The following is a 25,882-nucleotide window of genomic DNA, read 5'->3' as shown; positions in this document are numbered from 1 at the left end:
CCCAGGTCCTATGCATAAGGGTTGGGTGCCGTGCTACTTGAACTATCCAGCCCCAATAGATGCACTGCCCCCCCCCCCCCCCCCCCCAAAAAAAAAGAAAACTCACCACCTGGAATTAACTAAGCAAATAAGTATGAGCTTCCTATTGGACAAATGATTGAACCCACACTGGTGCAATGAGTTGCTTCTCATTTGTTAAACAATCATGTGGAAAGACACATCTGGTGGTCGTGGAAAATATGTTGGTCTGTTTGAGAAGGGTCAGATCATTGGCATGCATCAAGCAGAGAAAACATCTATGGACATTGCAGAAACCACTAAAATTGGGTTAAGATCTGTTCAAAGCATTAATAAAAACTGGTCTGGTGAGTCCAGATTGACCCTGTTCCAGAGTGATGGCTGCATCAGAGTAAGAAGAGAGGCAGATGAAGTGATGCACCCATCATGCCTAGTGCCTAAGCATGTGGGGGCAGTGCTATGATCTGGGGTTGTTGCAGTTGGTCAAGTCTAGGTTCAGCAACAGGATGTACTCCAAGAAAGAGGTCAGCTGACTACCTGAATATAATGAATGATCAGGTTATTCTATCTTCCCTGATGGCATGGGGCATATTTGAAGATGACAATGCCAGGATTCATCGGGCTCAAATAGTGAAAGAGTGGTTCAGGTAGCATGAGACATCATTTTCACACACCAGACGTCACCAGAGTCCAGTCCTTAACCCCAATGAGTCTTTGGGAAGTGCTGAAGAAGGCTTTGTGCAGCGATCAGACTCTACCATCATCAGTGCAAGATCTTGGTGAAACATTAATACAACACTGGATGGAAATAATTCTTGTGACAATGCAGAAGCTCAATAAAACAATGCCTCAGTGAATGCGTACCGTAATCAAAGCTAAAGGTGTGTGTGTGTGTGTGTGTGTGTGTGTGTGTGTGTGTGTGTGTGTGTGTGTGTGTGTGTGTGTGTGTGTGTGTGTGTGTGTGTGTGTGTGTGTATATATATATATATATATAGCGTGGCCCAAAAAACATTCATTTACCCACCCACGTTTATTTGTTTATTTAGGTTCAAGAGCATGTTTCAAGTCAAAAAAAAATATTTTTAAATATTCATTTTCTATAAAATCTTGAATGGTAAATGGCCTGTATCTGATATAGCGCCTTCCAGAGTCCTGGAACCCCCAAGGTTCTTTACAACACAATCAGTCATTCACCCATTCACAAACATTTACATACTGGTGGTGATAAGCTACACTGTAGCCACAGCTGCCCTGGGGCACACTGACAGAGGTGAGTGTACTGTACACTGGTGCCACCGGCCCCTCCGACCACCACCAGCAGGCAAAGAGGATTAAGTGTCTTGCCCAAGGACACAATAACAGCGACAGACTGAGCAGGGCTTGAACCTGCAACCTTCCAGTCACGGGGAAAGTACATATCTCCTGTGCCACAGCTGTCGTTTATACTAATTAAACAAATTGGCATATATTGTTTCCAGTCTATATGCATTTTCAGAAGAAGGCAAGACAATAGGAAATAGATCATGTAAAGGTAATGAAGGAGAACAGGTGAAACCAAAAATCTTAGGACAAAAGCTATTTGTTGGGAAAGTGAAAAGTCTATCATTGAAGATGTCCTTTATTTCCACTGAAAAGGGTTCAAAGGGAAGAGATACAGCATTAACATGCTGTTTCATATTACACACCTCAGGGATTACTGACACCACCCTGCATGCTGCTTGTGACAGGAAGGTTGTTTGAGTCTAAGAGGTTTAGATAGATTCTCCCTTTCTTTCTCTCTTGTCCCCTGTCTTTGTCAGCGTTTATTCCTCTCTGATGGATTTGCTGCTGGTGATGGGGCTCTGTGGCTTCAAAGTGTTTAACCAAGGAGTAAATTGCTGGTTACTTACTGGCAACTTTCGGATCTCTATATGTCAAGATGAAGTCAGTGGTGCGGAACTCGGTACAGAGCCTCTGGCAGAACTCGTTGAAAAGACGGTGTGAGCAAAGGTAAAGGGTATTCATGTTTGTTTTGGATATTTGCTGTCTCTCCATGGATGTGTGTGAGTGTGTGTATGTTTTAAAGTGTCTTATTGTTTTAGCAGCTGTCTGGCTTTAACTTCATCCTCATTCCCATTTGTCCATTTAATGATGCACAGCCACATTTCTCACTCAGCATGATCTTTGGTTGCCTGGCTACAGACTGAAAACACTGCCAATTGCACCAACAGAGCTCCATATGCTGCATCACCTGTAGTGACCTGGGGTGTCACTCTAAATCAACAATCTGTTCCTGGACATGCAAGGTCAAGTTGGGCCCAAGTAGCAAAAAGGTCTTGAGCATTTTGCAAAGACTACATGCAAAAATTCAACATAGCTGAAAATTGATTCAGATGAAGTTTTTTGGTGAAAAACTACCATTTGTTAGATTTAAAAAACAAATAGTGAATATAAATAATCTGTCACTGTAATTTTATTTTACTAAATGAACGTTTTTTTTAACCCTTTAAGACATGCCATAGAACAGGTTCGCCAGAACTTATATTTACATTATTACATGCTCTGGTGCCAATTTTTGGAGTATTTCAACTTGCCATACATCCATACAACCCTTACATTCTAAATTTTTATTATATAAATGTTAAATGTTTATAGCAACTAAATATTTTACTAAAAATATAATTATCCACACAGAAATTGAAAATCATGTTTTGCTTTTACACATATTTTTCATTATACAGAAATGCCACAGCTTTATCCCTCAAAATTGTCAATGAAAAAAAGTTGCACACAATACTTTCAAACAACAACAAATTTATTTGAAGTGCTTCCATAATCAGTTTCTGAGATACACTCATTTATATGAACTGTAACAAAAACAAAAATAATAATAATCAGCAGGAGTCTAATATAATAATGTTGAATATTTGTAACGATTTTTTAGTAGTAGATAGTTTTCCTTTTCTCTCACTAATAATAATAACAATAATAAAGAATATTGCATGAATATAGACATGACGAAACAGAAACAGAAACAGAAACATCATCTGGCGCTGTGAGGGCGTCAACTGCTTCGAGGAGGGAGGATGTACCATTTGGCAGTTCCTCCTCGTTTATAGTAGTGTGTGAAGTGTGTAGGATGTGTTTGTCTAAATGTATTGTTATTATAAAAAAGCACAAGAAAAAGCTAAAAGTCTGGGACTACAAAGAACTACAATTTGCGGGGTAATTATGGCAAAGCAGATGATTGGGTGAGTGATAATCATGCGACGTTCACGTTGACAACGTGATGACGTTCATTCTAGCATGTGAAGCCATGTGAGCTGCAGATCAGAACAACACAGCGTCTGTGTCTAAATGAAAACGCTTTTGTTATTTGCACATTTTGGTTGTCTTTTGCAAACTCATTAGCGGAAATACGCAGCGCTCTGGGACATGTTCAGTGAGTGAGATTTAAGTGTAAATCCTCTGGTTTAATATGCAAAAAAAAGTTCTATCGTTTATAGTTTCAGTTCTACAAGAATTTAAACACAGTCTTAAAGGATTAAAATTGATCTATTTAAATATCCTATAGGTAGAATGTCTTCTCTAGGGGTCTCATTTATCAAATATTGCGTAGAATCCTTACTAAAACCGTACTCAAGCTCAGCAAAAAAAAAAAAAGTACATACTCCAAGTAGGTTTGTGATCTATCAAACATGGAGCATGCACAGCTGCACGCAATATCCGCTTCATAAATCAGAAACTATCTAGAATGGTTCTCAGCTGCTTTTTAGTCACATCCCGCCCTCACCACGCCCACTTACTGCCATAAATAGTCAATGCAAAGTGCCTTGTGGACCTCATGCATAATACATAAGCCGGCTGTTGTAGTGCTCTGCCAATTACGATGGCGACCGTAGATCAAGGCAGATAAAGGAAGCGCAATTTCACAGAAGCAGAAATTGAGGTACTTGTGGGTGAGGTGAAGAAATGAAAGGAAGTGATTTTGCTAAACAAATATGAGAAACTCCACAGAGTGGCACAGTGTTGCTGAAGCCGTCAATGCTGTGAATTCTTCAGAGAGATCTGTGGCGGATATAAACAAATGGTGCAATTGGCATTTGATCCTCAGACTCCCAGGTGAAAGTCACACACGCTAACCAGTCAGCTAAACGGAGATCTCCCTTGTCCTAGTAGCCAGGGCACATGATCAATCGGGTCACAGTGACAGGACACACACTGTCACAGATGCATGACATTCTGTCTCAATCTGTCCCCCTGCTGATAATCTGCATAATCTGCATTCTGCATTCTGCGCTTCAGGCTGTGTGTGTGTGTGTGTGTGTGTGTGTGTGCGGGCGGGCGTGTGTGTGTGTGTGTGTGTGTGTGTGTGTGCGGGCACGTGTGTGTGTGTGTGTGTGTGTGTGTGTGCGCATGTGTGTGTGTGTGTGTGTGTGCGCACGGGTGTGTGTGTGTGGGGGGGGGTCTTGTTCTGTGTGAAAACGAAGCAGTACAAGTGATAATGCTGCAGGATTTCATAATTTTATCCTTCTCAGCAGCAGCACTGCAGGTGCTCTCCATGTCCAACATGTGCGTAAGCCAGGTCCTTAGTCAACTTAAAGTTGCGCACATTTTTCCGCTATGTTTTCTTTCATAAATCCCAAAGTTTGCGTGGAAAGTTGCTTACACAGTTCTCTGACCCTGTTGTGTGCGTAAGCAAGCTTGATAAATGAGGCCCCAGGTCAGGGATGAGGTTCTGCCTCAATTAGGTGTCACTAGTGTCTCCTCGCCCCAGCGTCCCCTCCAGATGCCAACCTAACAATTAGGACTCCAACTCCCAGCACTCCCTGCACTGGAACTTCCTCTTCTATGTCATCTTGCAAACCTATATCAGAAAGTACTCTTCACCAGCTCAGCACTCAGTCATTGGTTTAGTACCGCAGAGTTTGTGCTTTCCTGCTCTTCAATTACTGAGCCTCCCAGCTCTCCAGTCATACAGACATTCATCTACCAGTAAGTGAGTTTTACATACCTTATCCGGAATGACTACATGGCCTCGCTGTCATCTGAGCCATGTACAGTCATTCCAAGATTAACTGCTTGCTAGCCTCTCCCGACTCTAGCATCTCTGCGTTTGAGTTGTGAAATACGTTACAATCCTACACCGGGTTCATGTAGCGTGACAGTAAAGGAGTTTAAGTATCTCAGGGTCTTGTTCACAAGTGAAGGGAATGTGGAGCGCAAGATTGGTGGATTGGTGCTGTGTCTGCAGTGATGCAGGTGTTGTACCAGTCGATCTACGTTCCAACCCTCACCTATGATCACAAGCTTTGGGTAGTGACCTAAAGAATGAAATCGTGGATACAAGCAGCCAAAATAAGTATTCCCTGCACGGTGTCTGGACTCTCCCTTAAAGATAGGGTGAGAAGCTCGGTCATCTGGGAGGAGCTCGGAGTAGACTCCACACTGATAGAAGCCATTTGAGGTGGTTCGCATAAATCCTGGTGAGGTTTTCTATGCACGTCCAACCAGGAGGATACCCAAAGAAAGACCCAGGACAAGCTGCAGGGTATTTCAGCTGGCCAGGGAACACCTTGGGATTCCCCCGGAGGAGCTGGCCCAAGTGGTTGGGGAGAGGGAAATCTGGGCACTCTCTGCTTAGGATGCTGTCCCCGCGACCTGACTCTAGATAAGCAGAAAACAAAGGATGGATGGATAGATCTTGTTTATTTCTTATATAACTGAAGCTTTCAACTCATACTGAATTTGTAGATAATTCCAGAAGGAGACAGACAGGGATATTCCAGGGCTAATTTCCTGTGCTATTCTGCTCCAGGTATAAATTGTAGACACAAGAAAGAAAGAAAAAACTTTATAGAAGGAACTGACAATACGTGTATTGACTAATTTCAGCAGCAAAACAATACAAAAGTTTCCTAATAACATTAAAGGCATAAATAATATATCATATAATTCAGGTATTTAAATGTCTTCATTAGCAGTAGTTTAGTAGCAGATGTGTTTGTAGAATTTACAGAATGTTGATTTGTACAAATAGGCTATGATTTTTATAATAGCTGAAAAAAACATTAAAATATCAAGATCGAATAGCTACTTTTATTTCTTTGTTTGCAATGGTGCAGTTTCCAGTGATCACTGGATGATCTAAAGACTTTTTTTCCACTGCATTCAGAAAGACTATTTGTCGAGTACAGAAGATGCATCATTTGATATTTATGGTAATGACAGCATTCAGTGCACAGTCATCCCACACAGCCAGCTGCTTCCCACCCACAGCCTACCAGAACAACACCGAGTGTAGGATTGCAATGAAAACATTGCCGTCTTTGACATTTACTGCAAAAGCTTAATGAGTTAATCACTGATTAATGCATTTTTACCCTTAATTGTCAATAAATCTGTGTATATTTTGCTGTCTTGCTGCTGCCTCTGCATGTACATAAATATTCAGTGATAAATACACTAATCTGTTCAACAAATATGTGCTTGGACTGCTGCAATAAAAAATAGGGACAAATTCTACAGTGCACAGTAGGAAATACGTGGCCAGGTTGGTCTGCCAGGTGAGTAAACTGTCTTAAAACAATATTACTAAAAGGCAAGGCAGCTAATACAGAGGCAGAATGCTTTACTATCAAGCATGGATTGTGTCGATCGCCCTTGTGTATTTACAGATAAAGATAAATGCACCCATCTATAAAAAGAAAAAGTCTGCAATGGTCTTTGAAAAATACCTATCTAGTAAGTATTTTGGGCCACTTTTCATGAGCTAATGGATCCAGCTTACTCATGTTTGAAGGGTGACTACTCCAGATTTCATGCTTAAACAACTTCTGCAGATGTTTTCAAAGGACTGAGATCAGGACTCTGAGAAGAGAAGACCACCTCAGAATAGTTGAATGTTTGGTTTTTAAACATTGTTGGTTGATTTTAGCTGAGCTCTCTAACTCATTACCTCATTGGAGAACCCATGAACACTACTTTCTGGCACTAGGTTGCACATTTCTCACCAGAGTGGTCTGGTAATCACAAGACTTCACTGATTCCATGATGCTCTGTGCTAGTCCCAGGACAGAACTGAGCCTCCTCAATGATTCACAGCAGTAGTGTTATTTTCTTTGTATACTGTTCTTTTTTATGTCTGTGAAAATAGAGTTGATGTAACTTGCCAGTGCAGAGGGTTTCGTCTCAAAGACACTCTAGCAACATGAATTATGGTAAAATCCAGTATTCTAATATTATGTGCTTCTAACAGTGGTGTCTGCCTCAAGCTGTCCTCCATTAAGTCCACTTTAAATCACATGTTCATTGACATGTAATGGGTATATTGTACAAGTATTTACAGATTTAACTTAATTAGGTTGTGCAAATTACACACTACTTGGACTCAAATGCGCTTTTGATTATTTTTAGTTTTTTTGCTTTTAAAGCTTGAATAAATACAAATGCAATACATTTCAAGCAGCAATGGATGATGTGATCTGACCCTCATGCACTATGACTTGGATTCCACCTGAAAATTCTTTGGAAGTTATTCTGGGGCCTCATTTATCAAGCTTGCTTACGCACAAAACGGGGTCGGAAAACTGTGTAAGCAACTTTACATGCAAACTTTGGGATTTGTGAAAGAAAACTTAGCGGAGAAATGTGCACAACTTTAAGATGACTAAGGACCTTGCTTACGCACATTTTGGACATGGAGAGCAACTGCAGTGCTGCTGCTGAGAAGGTTACAATTATGAAATCCTGCAGCATTATCACTTGTACCACTTCGTTTTCACACAGAACAAGACCCCCCACACGCGCACATGCACGCACGCGCACACACACACACATGGACACACGCGCGCACACACACAGCCTGAAGTACAGAATACGGAATGGAGTATATCAGCAGGGGGACAGATTGAGACAGAATGTCATGCGTCTGTGACAGTGTTTGTTCTGTCACTGTGACCTGATTGAGCATGCACCCTGGCTACTAGGACAAGGGAGATCTCTGTTTGGCTGACTGGTTAGAGCGCATGACTTTCACCTGGGAGTCTGGGGATTACATCACGATTGGACCATTTTTTCTATATCCACCACAGATCTCTCTGAAGAACTCAGCATTGACGGCTTCAGCAACGCTGTGCCACTCCGTGGATTTTCTCTGTTTAGCAAAAGCACTTCCTTTCATTTCTCTACCTCACCCACAAGTACCTCAATTTCTGCTTCTGTGAAATTGCACTTCCTTGATCTACGTTCACCATCGTCATTGGTGGAGCGCTGCAACAAGCTGGCTTATGTATATGCATGAGGTCCACAAGGCACTTTGCATTGATCATTTATGGCAGTAAGTGGGCGTGGGGAGGGCGGGATGTGACCAAAAAGCAGCTGAGAACCTATCTAGATAGTTTCTGATTTATAAAGCAGAGATTGCGTGCAGCTGTGCGTACTCCATGTTTGACAGATCGCAAACCTTCTTGGCGTAAGTACTTTTTTTTTTTTTTGCTGAGCTTAAGTACAGTTTTAGTAAGGATTCTATGCAATGTTTGATAAATGAGACCCCTGGTCATTGCAGGTACCTTTCAAATGATCCACATCTTTGAATTGTCATCAATTTTCTTCCCGTGGTCACATCCAAGGAGATGGGCAACAGGGTACTGAACCTCTGAATAGTTTGGGGAATTGGAGTCATAGAAATATCAAGCTGCTTGGACATGAGCTTATTATAACCTTTACTTGTTAATGTTTAGTAGTGTCTTGTTAATGTTTTAATGTTAGCTTCCTGAGGTCCATGTTCAGCATGGTACACACCTTGGTACCAAACAGCAATGTGACTATTTGTTATCCTTTGAATCATCAAATGATAAATGGGATGCAGTGATAGAAGCAAGGCTGCTAAGTAATGGCTGAACCTTCCACCTCCATCAGCAGGCAAGAAGGGCTAAGTGTCTTGCCCAAGGGCACAACAACTACAACAGGCAAGGCTTGAACCTGCAACCCACTGGTAACAAGCTGGGCACATAACTCCTCTGCCACCATTGCCCCTGACAGACAGACCGAATAAAAGATTAAGGACATGCATGAAACCAATTATTTGAACATGATCTTTTTGTAAAACATTTTTAATGTGGTCTAGGGGTAACATAATTTTCAAAAAGTTTTATAAACTTCACTTTTATCAGTTTCCAAGTTATTTCACTTATTCCAGTTATTTCAACTATAGTGGCCTTTTATTTCTTTAATCAAGGGATACAAACTATTTTACCTCCATCATTTATATATTACTAATGATTTTAGATTTCGATTTTTATCCTAAAACTGCACAACAATAATTCCTAAGGGATCAATATAATATTTATTTTTGATTAAACATTTTATTGGTCAAACCTAAAGAAAAACACATTTCAAAAGCATTTTGTTGACATTTTAGTCACGTAAATTAATTTTATTTATTATAGTACAGTTGAAATTATTTGTTTATACTCTTGTAAAGTTTGTGTAAGATATTTTGATTGGTTTCTGTTTTGATAACTGACAGCTACACTTGCAAACACTTTGGTTTAGATTGGTTTCATTTAAAATAAAAATACCTTAATTTTCTGCATGCATTTTGATTGGATTTAGGCAGAAAATTATGGGCTGAATATTTATGTGCTGAGCATATTTTTGAGTACTTGCTGATTGCATGACCCAATTTCAGATTTGTGAAATCCGGCTACCCTACTTAGATGATATTGTGTGTCGAGGGATGAATTTCTTCTCTCAGTTTCATATCCCTTTATGTCCACAGTCATTTTTGTGATGTCTGTTAAATGCTTCACAGTCCATGTCAAATATACAGATCCCTATTTTTGGTGATTTTGGCCTAAGAGGAGGGCTTCATAACCTCTGTAATCTATTTTGATGTAATGACCCAATGTATTGCATATTTGGTTCTGTCTGTACAATTCTGACCCTTTCCATCTGCTGCAGCTGTGTTCCTTCTGTTCCCTTTTGTCCCCTTCCGACAATCCAGACATAAAGCACTTCAGCTTTAAACAGCATTTATATTTAAAATGAATAAAAACCAATCCAAAAAGTCACACTGAATGAACATTTATTTTATTATAGGTGTAATAAAGTATTTAAATGATGCTGTCACTTTAAAGAGCCATTGTAGAGGCTCATTAATGTACTGCACCATGGAAACAATTTGGACATTTTTTAAAGTGTAAAGTTTTAAAAACGGATGCCTGCTCTAAAGGAAAATGAACTAAAAGGGATAAAAGGCAACTTTTTCATATTTTTAAAGACTTCCCTTAAGTCAGTAGGTGCTAAAATGACAGGATTGATTAAATGTCACTCAGAGCCCCACCACCCTCTGTGGTCAGAATATCGCATTTGCAACTTCAGAGTGCTGGTCCGGTCTGTTGGACTTAGTACAAAATGGAGCTGACATACCTGGCGCTGCAGTCAGCTTCCAGATTTTGTAGATCATGAAAACAAGCTGATTTGTTTAATTTAATGATGAACAGCTCCTGTAGACACTAAGGAAGACTGAGAAAACATTTCAGCAGTTATATTAAGATGTTAAAAAAACAAACGCACAAGATGGAGATAAGTTTTGCTTTTAGTGCTATTAAACGGACACTAGAGGTTGCTAAAAGCGAGCCAAAACTGACTAGTCAACCCTTTAATCTAAATAAAATGAAACTTCCACACAATACGAATCTCGCCACTGTTATTTGGTACTTTTTACTTCTTGTGGCATTTTGAAAATAATAGTTTGTGTTTTGTCTCAGCTTTTGTTAGCTTTAAAATAAATAAACAATCAAATACATCTTATTACTGGTATTTTTGTATTTTGTAGTCATTTATTTAAACAATTATTTTTCTGAAATGCATAGCTGACAAAATTTAATTTGTCTTTGGTGTTGATTAGAATAATTTTAAATATTTATTTAAAACTTCATCTCATTAAATCAAATAAATGAAGACTAAACTAAAACTTTACAGGTCCAATATGTTTTAAGCATTTTCTCATTGATGAGCATTAATTTAACAGATTATTTCAGCTTTTCTATGATCATTCATAGTTATAAGCTAACTGAATCTAGTTTTGCTAACTTTTGTTGTGTTTGCTTGTATTGATGAAAACCCAATGAACTTACAGAAAATTCTAAATTCAATCCACAGGTTGGAAATTTAATCACAAATATGCATTTTTACCAACGAGGTACCAATCCAGCATTACTATTATTTTTCTTTGTGAACTCAAGTCTCATGTTTTTGACACTATGCTAATTAAATAGTTAACATTTGTTGGAACTTCTGAGGCAGGAGAAACAATGAAAGTAACATCATTTAAAGTTAGAGAGAAATAAAAAAAAAGTTTGGAGGTCTTCCACCCTGATCTCATGATGTGACAAAAGCTTTTCCTACTAATTTAAACTTAACAATCATGGAAATAATCATTTTTTAGTTTGCAGTCCATTGTAATATAATGAGACCTTTTTTCTATGAACCTGAACCAGTTAAATCATCAAACACTGTGATAAATCTATGTAAAAAAAATCTGTATGCTACTTTTCTTTTTAATTGCCTCTTTGTGTAATCCCGCTCTCCCATCACAATAATAACTATAATCTTATTGAAGTCAGACATCTGAGACCTATTTGCAAAATGAACTAATATGACACTGGTAATGTATGAGAGGTGTACTGTGATTTTCTTAAGTTTAGGATATTAAAACTCACACTGAAACTCAAGCAGAAAGGTTTGGGAACCATTGATCTAAATGACAGAACATCTAGGCCAAAGTGATTTTTATCTCATTCGGTCAGAAAGAAAGTATTCAACCTAAAGAACAACAATGTTTCACTAGCGACTGCATTGAAGAGTAGGGGGGAAGAAAATTCCGCATTAGAATCTAAAGTGCCTGGAATGATGTGTATGCAAAAGTTTTACAAAGTCAACTAAGCTACAAATGAGCAGCTAATTAGGCTGCCAACTGATATTAGGGGAGCTCATCCCTGGTGTAAGTTGAAACTAACAGAAAAGCAATGCAGAGACTTTGCAAAACATTTTACGTCAACATTACTGAGATTTAGCGGGTGATGTGCACACGCCCTGTAAATGAGGACAAAAGGCGGCCATCAACGTTGTACCTCTAAGGCTGTAGAGAGACACTTCACATCATTAATTTTCTTCATCTGCCTCTAATGAGCTAATTACTGACTTGGTCCAGTTCACCAGTCATTAACTCATTGTTACACAGAAGCTACACAATTTGTTTGCTTCTAGGTTGTTTGTGTGATCCTAAAATAGGATGTGTGCTGCAGAGGTACTGAATGTGTCCATCATTATCTGGTGCTTAACACATGCAGCTTAGGTGAAAACAAAACCGCCAGCCCAAGCTCTTGTGATGCAGTCAAGAGTGGTTTTCAAAAGATAAAACCTCACCTCAAACCATACAGCACGGTGCCGTCTGGATGCAGCCGGATCATTCTATTTTTCACCGTGACACCATGGACAAACGATTTCTTGTCGTTGAGGAAGTAGGTGTCGGGGACCCAGAGCTGATCAGCCACCCGGTTATCTAAGGTCAAGTTGAGCGGGATCTCAGAGTAGGACAGCCGCTTGTCTCGCCAGGCCTGCTGGAAGTACATTGTCAATGTGTAGTCCTGTGAGTGCACAGAGAAGGAAAAAAGAGGGACAAGTGTTAATGATGAAGTGGACGCCAGCCATGAGTTGGGGAGACACACAGATAAAGAATCTGTAGAAGAGAAAAGAAAGGAGACAATTACTTTAAAGTGATGATGTGTATTTTCCCTGGCAATTAGGGCTGGGCGATATGGCCTAAAATCAATATCACAATGCTCTTCAGAGAGCGTCTTCTGAACTAGCACCATCCCTGCACCCGTCCCCCTCTCTACTGTCCACTCCTTGTTCCCACCTCTCCATGATTCATCATGCTGCCTCACTGCCACCTATGACTGACTGGAAATTGGTTGTTGTTGTTGTTATTGTTGTTGTTAGCCTCAAGCGCAACATGCCGATTATCACTTGTAAGTCGCTTTGGAAAAAAGCGTCTGCTAAATACTTAAACAGAAACACAAACATATTGAGGGTTTCACCTCGATAACGATAAATGGACGATGACTACAGGTATGCACAGAAACAAAAGTTGTTCATTAGATGGGGCTGTCACATGTATCATGTTAACTCACATTTTTATGAGACTCGAGGTGGTACAGCTTTTTAAAGGGACAAGAACATTGCCAACCTACACACATCTTTTCATTTTTTTTTTTACTATAAAATGTATTGACATGGGAAAAATGATCTCGATAAGTCAGAAATTTCAATAACGATCAATTTTCGATTCATTGCCAAGCCCTACTGTGAAACAACCCTCATGTAAACCCCTCTTATCTCTATTAAGGTAGCGCGACTCATGGTTGCGAATGACCACAGTCATCAATTCTTGTCATGTGTCTTGCCAATGTATGTCTGATCTCTGAATTGTTTGTACTGAAACTCTAATTTCCCTCTGGGATTAATAAAGTACCTTTGATTGATAAGGGGCAGTACATACCTAAATCCTTGCAAATAAGCAGCATTTTTGTGTTCGAGTGAGACCTTACCAACGGAAGGCCGTTAGGGTCAAAAACCCCTCCGTGTGCAATTTTCAAATAAGTACTCCATCAGATCGTTCAACCTCCAGCAAAATGACTCCCCTTCATCACCGGGAATGAGCTAAGAGGTAAATGGGTGAAACAACAATGTTTTTGAATAGCGATAGTTTTGTGACTGCTTGTAAAAAATCAGTAAATGTATTTTGTCCTCACAAGCTCATGTAGAAGGAAACATGGCATCTAATATGGCCTCGCCCAGCGACTTAGACTCACTCCCATGTATTTTAGACCCGGTTTTCATGGTTATATTTAATGAACAACTGGGCATCATTTAATTTATTTTCAGCAATATTTCAATGGATATTTCCTGAGATTAATGGTAAAAACTCCACAATGTCACTTAAAAAAAGTACATTACATGTTTTTTTAAAGGCAAGATCTACAATTAAATTAGGCCAGACATCAATATTGTATGAAGTTCACTTTAAGTCAAATGGAACAGTCGTGTCACAGACCGGGAAAAGAAGAGCCAGTACAAAGAGGTGAGGAATTCCTTCTCTTTACAGAAACATGGTACAATGTGCATGTGCCAGAGAGTAAAAAATAAATAAATAAAGAGCGAGAGAGAGACACGATTAAAGTGCATACATTATAATGTTGTATTTTATTGCCTTTAAACGGATGTTCACTCAATCCTCATGCATCATGAGGTTATTCGTGTTCAAGGTCACATCGATTTGCATCACATTCATTATCCTCTTCCTCTCACTGGCCAATAAAATATGCTTAGAACCAGTGGTTGGTTGTAAGTGTATGCATGAAGTTCATGCTGATGTCAAGGAGCAGATCATTTGTGACAACATACAAATACTATTGGCCCATTTCTAGGACAGCTAAATATAGAAGAGTCCTCCTAAATGTCATTTTTTATTGTCGAACCAATATAACTGATATAAAAACAAGGCCAAAATGAAGAAAAACCAAATACACTTTTCAGGGCACCTCTGGTATAATATATGTTCATGTTTTTCTCAGCTGGTGTTGTGTGTCTGGGATTATAAGATGAAGGGAGCAAACATGGCCTTATCGAGACAAATTATTTCTAACCTTTGTGAGGCCTGATAAAAATAAAATAAAATAAAAATACACACTTTCATAAAACATTTTCTATTTGCTGCATTTGCTTTGACAGTAACTTTGAGCACTGTTATCTGTAAAATCTCCACCCATTTGCTTGTTTTTATTTTTCCCAGAACTAGACAACTACAGTGTATATACCATCAGGCATCATTTGCAGCTTTTGGGCGACTGTAGGTACTCTTTGTCAACCTCATATAGTAGAGACAAAGTCTGAAGTGAGAAAATGTCTTATTCAGTGAGTGGTTAAAAATAAAATGATGTGTCACTTTCACAAGACAGGGTTCAAGTGATCCAGCCGTCTTAACATTTATCTCCTCACAACTTGAATTTTGTGATATGAAAGCTAGTGAGAAAACAAGGTATAAAGGGCTGCAAAACATGTGACTGCAGAAGGATGAGCATGACTCAAATAAGCCACAATCTCACAGAGATTATATTGACAACTAGCTGAAAACACATAATTGAGAGAAGACATGCAATTTTCCAGTTGAAATCATTCTAAAATGAAACATGTACCATTTTGAGTCTAGTTTTATACATAAGAAAGAAAGAAAACAATATTTTATATAGCGCCTCTCAAGATAAAAAATCACGACGTGCATAGGCCTAAGGCATGAGATGGTATTCCTAAAAGAATCTTACAGGCATGCAAAACTGTGAACAAGTACTTTTCTGCTAATGTTTCTTTATTAAATGTGAAATAATAGACTCTGTTCCCTTTCTACTCTCTGATGGAAGCAAATGTTACACCCAGGTCAGGTTCAGGGCAAATTGCCTTGAGTAAAATATTTAAAACTGTCCACCCAGAATTTCATTTACGATAATGCCTAAGTAAGATTTGATTTTAATATTTTTAACACCAAATAATTCTGTAAACAAGATTTTAGATAAGTGCAGAAACATGGCTTATTGGTCACTTAGTGAGAAAGCACAGGGCTGGAGTAAAATAAAGAAAAAATGGGTTGAAACACATGAATGTTTGACTTGAGTCCCTGCAAATCACTTACTTTAATAACCGGGGGCTTCATTTATCAAGCTTGCTTACTCACAAAACAGGGTAGGAAAACTGCGTAAGCAATTTTTCATGCAAACTTTGCGATTCATGAAAGTAAACTTAGCGGAAAACTGTGCACAACTTTAAGTTGACTAAGGACCTTGCTTACACACATTTTGGACATGGAGAGCTCATGCAGTGCTGTTGCTGAGAAGGATAAAATTATGAAATCCTGCAGCATTATCACTTGTACTGCTTCGTTTTCTCACAGAACAAGACCCCCCACATGCACACACACGTTTGTAGGTAAATATATGAAAAAGTATGGGTGGAGAGGACGTCCCTTTTAGAAGACTGTAATTGAACAAGTTCATCTGTTAACTTTTTCATTACAAGTAACTTTGCCCACTCTTGCAGCGCTAGAGCTCAGCAGACACAGTGACAATTAAGAGTAGGTACCTGATAGGTAATTTTAGATTTATCCCATATTACCTTAAAGGACGACACACACACAGAGAGAGAGATTATTTGTAATGTCCATGAATCGTCATGCGAGAGCTGGGCGCAGAAACCCCTCCATGGTGCTAACCAGCCCCCCTCTGTTCCTGGGGAAAGCCTTCAGGTCATCAGCTCTGCATGCCCCGGCATCTCCACCAAATGTTAGGTAATTAAATGTTAAGTGATATTTAATCTCCATAACCCTGAAACCTAAAATCAACACACATGACAACAAGGAAGACATTTTACCCTGAGTCCCCAAAATAAATGGAGAGGTAACGCAGGGAAAAACCTCCTCTGAGGCTTTTCCCCCGTCACTCCCATGTGCTCCCAGTTCGTCAGGGGCTTTATTCACAAAGGATGGAGGAGAAGGCGGGCCTTCTCAGGTTACAGAGGTACAGAGGTTTCCTTGGAAATCTACAATCAACATCCTGGAAATCCACAATCAACATCCTTGACTGCAAACAAGCTTCTCTGCTCAACCGTTCATAAACAGCCACAGTTGGCAAACACAAGAGATTCATGAAGTATTAAGAACACAAAATGGGCATCTTTTAGGCCTCAAAAAGGTACAATTATAAAAATACCCAACAACCTGCATAATTCAATTCACACCAAACTACACGGAACTGATTGTTGTCAACCTACAAGCTACTCCATGGGATATTTTCCTAAATTTGGGACAGTGCCCCTTAGATACAATAAAATCTTTGTAACTTCTACAAAAAAGCTCCAAACTATATCAAACATGGTGGGAGTCATCACGCAACTGCAATAAACACATGTATGTGCTCACTTGTTCAAATTGCTTTAACTCCGCCCACACACAGCCTTTTGGCTGTAGATGACCCATGCAATGTTTGATTGATGCCAAATTAACAGAAAACCATCTTTGATGACCAAAGATGACCTCTATGGGATTTAGTTTTAAATGGTCACAGTGCCCCTTAGATAGGTTCAAACTTTATTAACTTCTAAAGACAAGGTCAGAGTGGCATTATACTTGGATTGTGTCATCTCCTGACTGCACCAAACACATTGATGTGGTTGTTAGTTCAAATCCCTTTAGGTCCTTCCCTTTCAGCTCTCTGGCTCTAGAAAGCACACGCAAAGTGTGATTGATGCCAAACTACCACAGAGCCATCTTTGACTCCCTAAGAGGACCTCAATGGGATTTTTATGTAATTGGTCACAGCGCCCCCTAGATAATATTAACCTTCAATAACTTCAAAAAACGTGGGCAGAAAAACTTGGTCTGTGTCATTACACCACCAGTGTGGTAAAGATAGAGTATCCCCTAGTGGTGACATGTAATTTACTGGTGGGCTCAGAGGACATGCTGAGTCAGGGTGAGGTGTGGATGAGGAGACCATTGGTGATTTCTGGTGTCGGGGTGGTCGACGTTTCTGTTCCGCGGACGTGCCCGGGTGCCCCGGGCTGCCGGCCAGGTCAGGCCGGAGTGGCACGGCGCGGAGCTGCGAGGGCCGAATGACGCTGCATGCAGCTCTAATTATTATTATTATTATTATTATTATTATTATTATTATTATTATTATTATTTATTTATTTATTTATTTACTTATTTATTAATATTAACAAATAAAGACTTGAGATCTCATTTTGCATGTAACTAGCCTATCTCAAAAATTCATTTTACCTTTTAAGTAGAAATGCTGAAATATATTAACTTTTGCAACGTATTCATTTTTTTTTTTTGTTTCACCTGTAAGTCTGTGGAAAGGTTGAGATGCACTCTGATCTCTCTTGTATGCTACACGGGCTTCTTTGGTGGTGAGCCAGAATTGGTCAGTCTATAGAGGTTTAAGGTTTAGAGATTTAAGGTGCCTTAAAATGTACCACATTCTGTACCCATCCCAGATGTGACAGGAAGAAGCAGATGTTACACGCTTTTTTTTGTCTGAGCATTTTCCTGTCTATTTTATTACATCCCTATATGTAGGAAATAGGGGTAAAGGACAATTTTTACATTCAGCCTGTGAATGAAACTCAGAATGGTTGATCGTATTCCAAAAATAAGCAAAAACATGTTTATTACATTTACATCAGGAGGTCAGTGAAGCTACTTTGTAAGACGTCATCTCTCGACTTTCTAAACTCTGTTTTCATCTCTCGACTTTCTAAACTGTGTTTTCATCTCTTGACTATATAAACTATAAACTGTGTTTTCATCTCTCGACTTTCGAAACTCTTTCATCTTTCAACTTTCTAAACTCTGTTTTTACATAAAGTCAGAAATGAACAGACTGAAATAATGGATAGCTGCAATGAAAGGGTTATAATGGTGACAGCTCTTTTATATATTGAAAATAAAAACTTGCTGCTATGTTCATTCTGAATCATGTTCAGACCATCAAATGTGGAATTTACATTCAATGGATTTCAGGATGTACTTTATTCCATACACATGCAATCCTGAAACTTATACAGTAGGTTAATGATTTATGAGCAAATAGAAGAGGTTTGATGATCTGCAACAGAAATCCCTGATAGTAAATCTAGGACATGTTAAAAAAAGAGTCAAGCCAGCAGGAAAATGCTCTTGTAGCTCTGAAGTCAGAAACATCCATAAAAAAAAAGCTATGATAAATAAACTTGCTGTCTCAGGGAACTTTTGTCATGAGTGGCACATCCTGGCAAAGAGGCTGAACATGCATTTTTGAATAAATCTGTTGGCGACGGATCTGACATCCTTAGAGCACCTTGGGAACTGGAGGCTGAGATGTTTACTGGATGGAGTCAGGAAAAATGAGAGCAGGATTCTTCATGAAGCTGTTTTTTGACTTAAATGGGTTTTGTCATGTTATTGTTGTTTGTGCCATGTTGGGCTCAAAGTGCTGACAACCACATTTGAGAGTTTGTGAGCTGAGTTTTTCAAAAGGTACAAACAACAGCAACAGCGGCAGGCTGCAATATAATTGGACTTGGAGGAAAACTAACGATTTACGCAGATCTAGATTCAAACACTGCTTCGGGATTGTTTCATTTTTCATTTTTGACAGGCTTTATGCCATAAAGAAACCCCAGAGTTCTTTATTCAGTTTGAAATAAAGAAGAAGAGGGTTTGCAGACTTTTTTATAATGGTGAGTCTTCCAAAAAAATAGGATTACGCATTAAATACAAGACGATACTAGAATAAGCTTCTTGAAAAAGTTATGTTTTTCCACTTTAAAGTATTCTCATGTTTGATATTTTAGTAGCTCTAGGCTTGCACAAGCAGATCTGCACGTGCTTCCTTCTCAGTTCTTAAGTCCCTGGTTGGTCAGTTATGTAACTGCTCACTCTCTATATCTGGCACACTGTGCACAGCCGCATGTGCAGCTGGAGAGATGCTTGTTGCCACAATGTCCTCTTTAACTGTCTTTTTTGCATTCTTCAATGCATACCATCCATCAGTCAAATGTACTGGGATGGACACAACTGCAGAAATGCAGAGGCAGTACAGCTAAATAAGTAATTTCAAGGCAAATGTCACGGCCCAACGTGTAAACTCCATCATCCCTGTTCATGGTCCCACATCCACGTCTCCTTGTTTCGGTTGCTTCTTTAATCCATCTTTTGTATTTTTGTTATTCTGTGTTTATTATCTTTGTGTTGTCCCAGTCCATTATATGGTTTTCTCTTGTGCAATGATCTGTTTACTCAAGTTTACACGTTGGACCGCACATGGGACTGCTTTGTCGGAGAGGGGAGAGCGGGCAGCAGAGGGCGACAACGTCTTCTGCTGCCCGCGGATAAACGAAGTAGGAAGTGACGCGCCACCATCAGCGTCAGCCTGAGGAAGTCTGCAGCCGCAGACGAAACGTAGCAAAAAAACAGGTAACGGAACCGTTTCTGTGTTTTAAAAAAGAACGACAGCATGGAATTAGAACCAAGACACAGCAAGAAAACACCTAAGAGGGTTGATATTCTATATATAGATAGAGTATCACAGCTTATTGGTCATAAGTAGAGGTAATATATATATTGAGCTCTTAAAGAACTCAATTTACCAAACCCTACACAAGGAACACTCACTTCTGCCCGGCATCTTCTCTGAAACACTTCCACCAGAACCAGAAACCCGCATTGCCAGAAGACACGAGATAGTGCTTAACACCAGTCGCCATTTAGGTTTAAATGTCTTTTGTTGTCCGTGACTTCAAATGGTGTTTTTCTTTTTGGGACTCTTAGTTTGTCATAAAGTTTGTGTTCTGTTTCTAAATATGCAAGTGCAAAATGAAAGGAGGACTCAGGGAAGTGTGAAAGTGTGACCGTTCAGCATGACAGACAACTGGATGGTCCAATAGTTGGTTTCGGCCCAAAATGTGTTATTGGCAAAGGTTTTTATACAAATGCGAGAGAACCATTTTATTACGTTTTTCATATATTTTTCAAATTTCCGTAACATGTCCATAGCTATACTGTTAGAACGTTGTTAAGAGGCATGACGACAAATGTTTTAAGCTAATTTGTTTCCAGATTTGCTTTAGCAGGCCTAAGCTTTGGATTGATCCATTTCCAATGTCTTTCTCTGCTACGTTTTTAGGCGTCTTGAATGAAAAATAATTAAATAAAAGATTGCATTTTGACTGTAGATGGAAAAGATTAAACAAAGAGGAATGTAGACAGAAAACATGGAGGCAGAAAAGAAACAGTAACAGAATGAAAATGACTACATAGCAGCCTTGGTGATTTCTCTTTCCCCCATATGTTCTTGAAGCTTGCTTTCCATTCGAAAGATGTGAAATGACGTGGTGAGTTTACTAGAAGGGAGAGGAGGTGTAATAAAATACATTAGAAAGCTCAGTGGGGCAGTGATGCAAATTACAATCCTTCTTGCAGTTCTTTACTTTCAACTTTCATGATTTCAACACCAAAAAATGGCCCCTCTGTTTATTTTTCCTCTCTTTTCACTCTTTGCTATATATTTTTTTAACATTATGTTTATTGAAGTTTATAATACAGAACACTCAAGAAAAATAGTACAGTTAACATGGGATTTATATTAAAGAACATAGTCCTCAAAATAAACAACTATATAAAAAAAAACAGTAATAAACAAAAAAAGAAAGAAAAGGGGAAAATATATATATATATATATATATACACATACATACACACATACATATATATATATATATATATATATATATATATATATATATATATATATATATATATATATATATACATATACACACATATATATAATCAGCACCAAGTATCACTTTCCGGATTAATTCACTTCATAATGTCTCAGAAACTCGATTAGAGGTAACCATATTTCTTCAAAATATGCCCCCTTTCCCCTGACAATATAAGTAAGTCGTTCCAATGCAATACATGATGCCATCTCCTTGACCCACATATGGCTTGAGGGTACATCCATTTTCTTCCAATACAAAGATATTAAGCGCCTCGCTTGCAGGAGTCCAAAATCAATTAACTTTATCTGTCTGATGCTAAAGTCACAGTTCTTTGGATATATACCCAACACACACAATTTTGCTTCAACAGGTATACTTGCTCCAACAATCTTCGATAAAGTTTGTGTGATTGATACCCAGTACTGTTGTAATTTTGGACAGCTCCATACACAGTGAAGCAAAGTGCCCTTCCCATCTAAACATTTACTGCAGCTATCTGGAATGACAGGTGACCAGCGATTCAGTTTGACTGGGGTTATGTAAGTTCTCATCAACCACTTATATTGTAGAAGTTTCATCCTCGTATTAATTGATTGTCTTTGGGCTTTTAAACATGCAGTTTCCCAGTCCACCTCCTGTATCTCCTCTTGGATGTCAGCTCTCCATGCGTCCAACTTGTCAATGGCAGATTCCTTATCATGTGTTAATAGAGCTGTATAAACTGAGGAGATATGACCTCTACCCACTGGCATTTGAAGTATAACATTCTCCAAGTGTGATAATGGTGGCTCAGAAACAATCTGTTTATATTTTGACATAATGAAATGTTTAACTTGTAAATATTTAAAAAAATGTTTTTTGGGGATGCCGTATATTCGGCATAGCTGATCAAATGTAAGAAAACTGCCATCCTTGTAAAGATCTGCCACCTTCTGTACACCTTTATCTGCCCAGATTTTGAAACCCCCATCCGCTCTTCCTGCTTTGAAACATATGTTGCCCCAAATAGGTGTGAAACGAGAGATAGAAGACTTATCTCCCATATACTGATGGGCCTTATACCAAATATCTATTGTGTTTTTTAAAAAGGGGTTATTTGTCATTTTTTTAATTGTTTAAGCTTGCAGAATATAAATACAAATTCAACTGAAGATTTGTTACTGATGTTTGCTCAATTTGTAACCAGGCTGGGGGTGTCTCAGTGGAAAAGTAAAACATGGCTGAGCGCAGTTGTGCAGCCCAGTAATACAGTCTAAGATTAGGGAGTTGTAATCCCCCTCTGTCATACGGCAAGTACAACAAGCGAAGTCTTAGTCTAGGTTTTTTGTTATTCCAAATAAATCTATTAAAGATACCATGTAGCTTATCAAAGAATTCTTTTGGAAGAGGCAGAGGAAGTGACTGGAAGAGATATAAAAATTTTGGCAATATATTCATTTTAATCATGTTAATACGGCCAATCACTGATATGGGCATTGTCATCCATTTATTTAAAGATCCCTCCACTTCACTTATCAGTGGATCAAAGTTTGTTGCTACAATGGTATCAATGTTCGGGGTGATTTTAACTCCAAGATACACAAATCCTTCTTTTGCATTAATAAACGGGGTCTGCATAATAGGATTTAGCCTTTCATCCTTATTCAGAAATAGAATTGAGGATTTTGAATCATTTATGTTATATCCAGAGAATTGTCCGAATACCTCCATTTGTTGAATTAATTTGGGTATACTAATGGACAGCCTAGTCATAAACACTATCAAGTCTTCAGCATACAGAGCCAATCTATGCTCCTGATCCCCTAACTGGACACCAAATATATCAGTTCTCATTCTAATTGTCATCGCCAGGGGTTCTATAGCTAAGATAAATAGCATTGGAGATAATGGGCACCCCTGGCGAGTGGAACGCTCCAGCGTGATGGGGTTAGAAACTATGTTATTTGTTAAAACATTAGCTTTAGGATTTGTATACAAAAGTTTAACCCATCTGAGAAAATTGTTTCCTAATCCATATCTTGGGAGAACAGTAAATAAATATGACCACTCTATTCTATCAAAAGCTTGTCGAGCGTCAAGTGATAATAATGCTGTATCTTTAGCATCAAATTTCTCGTGAATTATATTTAGAACCCTTCTTATATTGTGAAACCCTTGACGTTTTGGCACAAAGCCATTTTGATCGTTATGAACTAAATGTGATATATAGGGGTCTAATCTTCTTGCTAAAACTTTACAAAGTATTTTAGTATCAACACTCATCAAACTTATTGGTCTATATGATGAACGCTCTGCAGGGGATTTACCAGGTTTCAGTATCAAAGTAATCATTGCCTGCCTCAGAGTGGGCGGGAGAGCCCCATTTTGATACGCTTCTTCATACATGTTAAAAAGTGGAATTAATAATTTGTCTTGAAAAGTTTTATAAAATTCAATCGGGAAGCCATCTGGCCCAGGCGTTTTACCACTGTTAATGCTTTTGATAGCTTGAGATATTTCCTCAATAGTTAGACGTCTGTCTAATTCCTGCTTTGTGTTTTCTGTTAGCGTCTGAAACTGAAGTTGATCTAAGAATATGTCCCGTTCTTCTGAGGTTTGAGCGCATTCTGATTTATACAATTTTTCATAAAATTCTCTAAAGCTGTCATTAATTTCCAATGGATCTACTGTTACATTCCCTGAGGAGGTCTTTATACTATTAATTGCTCTTTCACTCTGCATTTTCTTAATTCTCCATGCCAAAAGTCTACCTGCTTTCTCTCCTTGGTCATAGTAAGATTGCTTCAGCCACATTAGACTTTTTGCTGCTGCATCAGATGATAATTTATTATATTCAGTTCTCAAACTTAGCAACTCACTTTGTTTTGTTGAGTCATCGCTAACGTTTAATTCTAATTCCAAAGATTTAATCCGTTTATCCAGGGTTTCCATTCGCTTTCTTTGCTGTTTATTCTTTGTACTTGTAAAGCTAAGAATTTCACCTCTAATATATGCTTTGAATCCTTCCCATCTCACTGAGGCAGAGGTTTGATCTGTATTTAACTCAAAGTAGTTTTCTATATTCACCTCTATAAATTTAACAAATTCCGGATTCTGCAGCCATTTTGTCTGAAGACGCCAGTGGGGGGGATTATGAATAAACTTTCCTAGATGGATACCCAATGAGACAGCCGCATGATCACTGATCACTATGCTATCATACTGACACTGTTTGATCCTTGATAAAAGTTCCCTTGAGACAAGAAAGTAATCTATACGCGAGCGGGATTTATGTATACTTGAATGACAGGAGAATTCTATTTTATCAGGATTTAGTTCCCTCCACACTTCTACCAAATTGATGTCTGATATAAATTGATTTATTAGTCGTCTGGTTTGCGCTTTATATATATCTGAGCCTGTTGAGCGATCTATACTCGGATTAAGAGTGCAGTTAAAGTCTCCACCAATTATATAGAGTCCTTGCAAAGCAGATATAGTAAGAAACAGATCTTCAAAAAATTTGGGCTTATTTTCATTTGGGCCATAGAGATTCACCAAGTTTAAAGTAATAGAAAGGATGGTACCCTGAGTGATTATATATCTACCAGCAGGGTCTTTTATTATTTTCATCAGTTGGAATGGTATGCTTCTATGAATCAAAATAATTACACCTCTCGCGTAATTATTATATGACGCATGGATCACCTGACCAGGCCATCTGTTCCTCACAGACTTTAATTCACAGTCTGTCAAATGTGTTTCTTGAAGAAAAACTATTTTTGATTTCAATTGCTTGATCCTGCTTAGAGTCTGCTTCAGTTTGATTAATTTCCTGAGACCCCTGACATTCCAACTAGTAACTTTTATATCAGAGAGATTACAGGTATATGGTTGGTCCATACTTGGAAGTTTTGTTCTGTAATATTAAGATAACAACACGTGATGCTGGTGTCGAGTAAACGAAAATAACAAGTGAACCTTGAACAAAATAAAATAGAGAAGAGAAAAAAAAAAAAAAGAAAGAAAAACTGGGATTGACCCATAACACAAGTCCCCCCCCCCTCCCTTATTCAGAATAGTAAACTAGGGGCTGTGCTATTCAACTACTAAGGGGGAATAGCTGAACTATGAGCACCCAACCCAGCGCAAGCAACAGTGGTGTCCGTCAACCATGCACACACCATATGCAAAGACATAATCATAACAAGCCCACATGTGTTAACATATCAGATCCACGGCCGTGTCCTTCTAGTGACTTACAGAATCCCTCTTGAAAAAATAAAAATTAGACCAAAGTAGATAACATTGTTGCAGTCAAGATGAATTTAACTGAGCGAAAGTACAGATTTCTTACAGCCCGTCTATCAGCTACGAGCAGTTGGTTTTGCAGTTCAAGGAGTGAAACACTCACCGCTACAGTTAGTCATGTCCAGTGTGTCTATAGTGAAAATCCCTGGCCTCCTTTGGAGATGAAAACAGGTGGATCTTCCCATCGTGGAGGATCCTCATTTTGCAT

At 38.7% G+C, this 25,882-nt stretch overlaps 1 protein-coding gene across 2 annotated transcripts in view; it reads right to left on the bottom strand.

Moving 5' to 3' along the window:
• LOC107386783 (gamma-aminobutyric acid receptor subunit beta-2) overlaps positions 1-25,882 on the bottom strand; it is an 80,586-nt gene that overhangs the window by 27,040 nt on the left and 27,664 nt on the right. For both annotated transcript variants that reach the window (XM_015961398.3, XM_054730728.2), the window contains exon 4: positions 12,430-12,650. In XM_015961398.3, the coding sequence (XP_015816884.1) occupies positions 12,430-12,650 (221 nt within the window). The remainder of the gene's footprint in view (positions 1-12,429; positions 12,651-25,882) is intronic.

This window comes from Nothobranchius furzeri, chromosome 10 (genome assembly GCF_043380555.1).
Source record: "Nothobranchius furzeri strain GRZ-AD chromosome 10, NfurGRZ-RIMD1, whole genome shotgun sequence".
In the NCBI taxonomy this organism is placed as follows: Eukaryota; Metazoa; Chordata; class Actinopteri; order Cyprinodontiformes; family Nothobranchiidae; genus Nothobranchius; species Nothobranchius furzeri.
The sequence above is the reverse complement of the archived record's forward strand: the minus strand, read 5'-3'. Positions and strand labels throughout refer to the sequence as shown.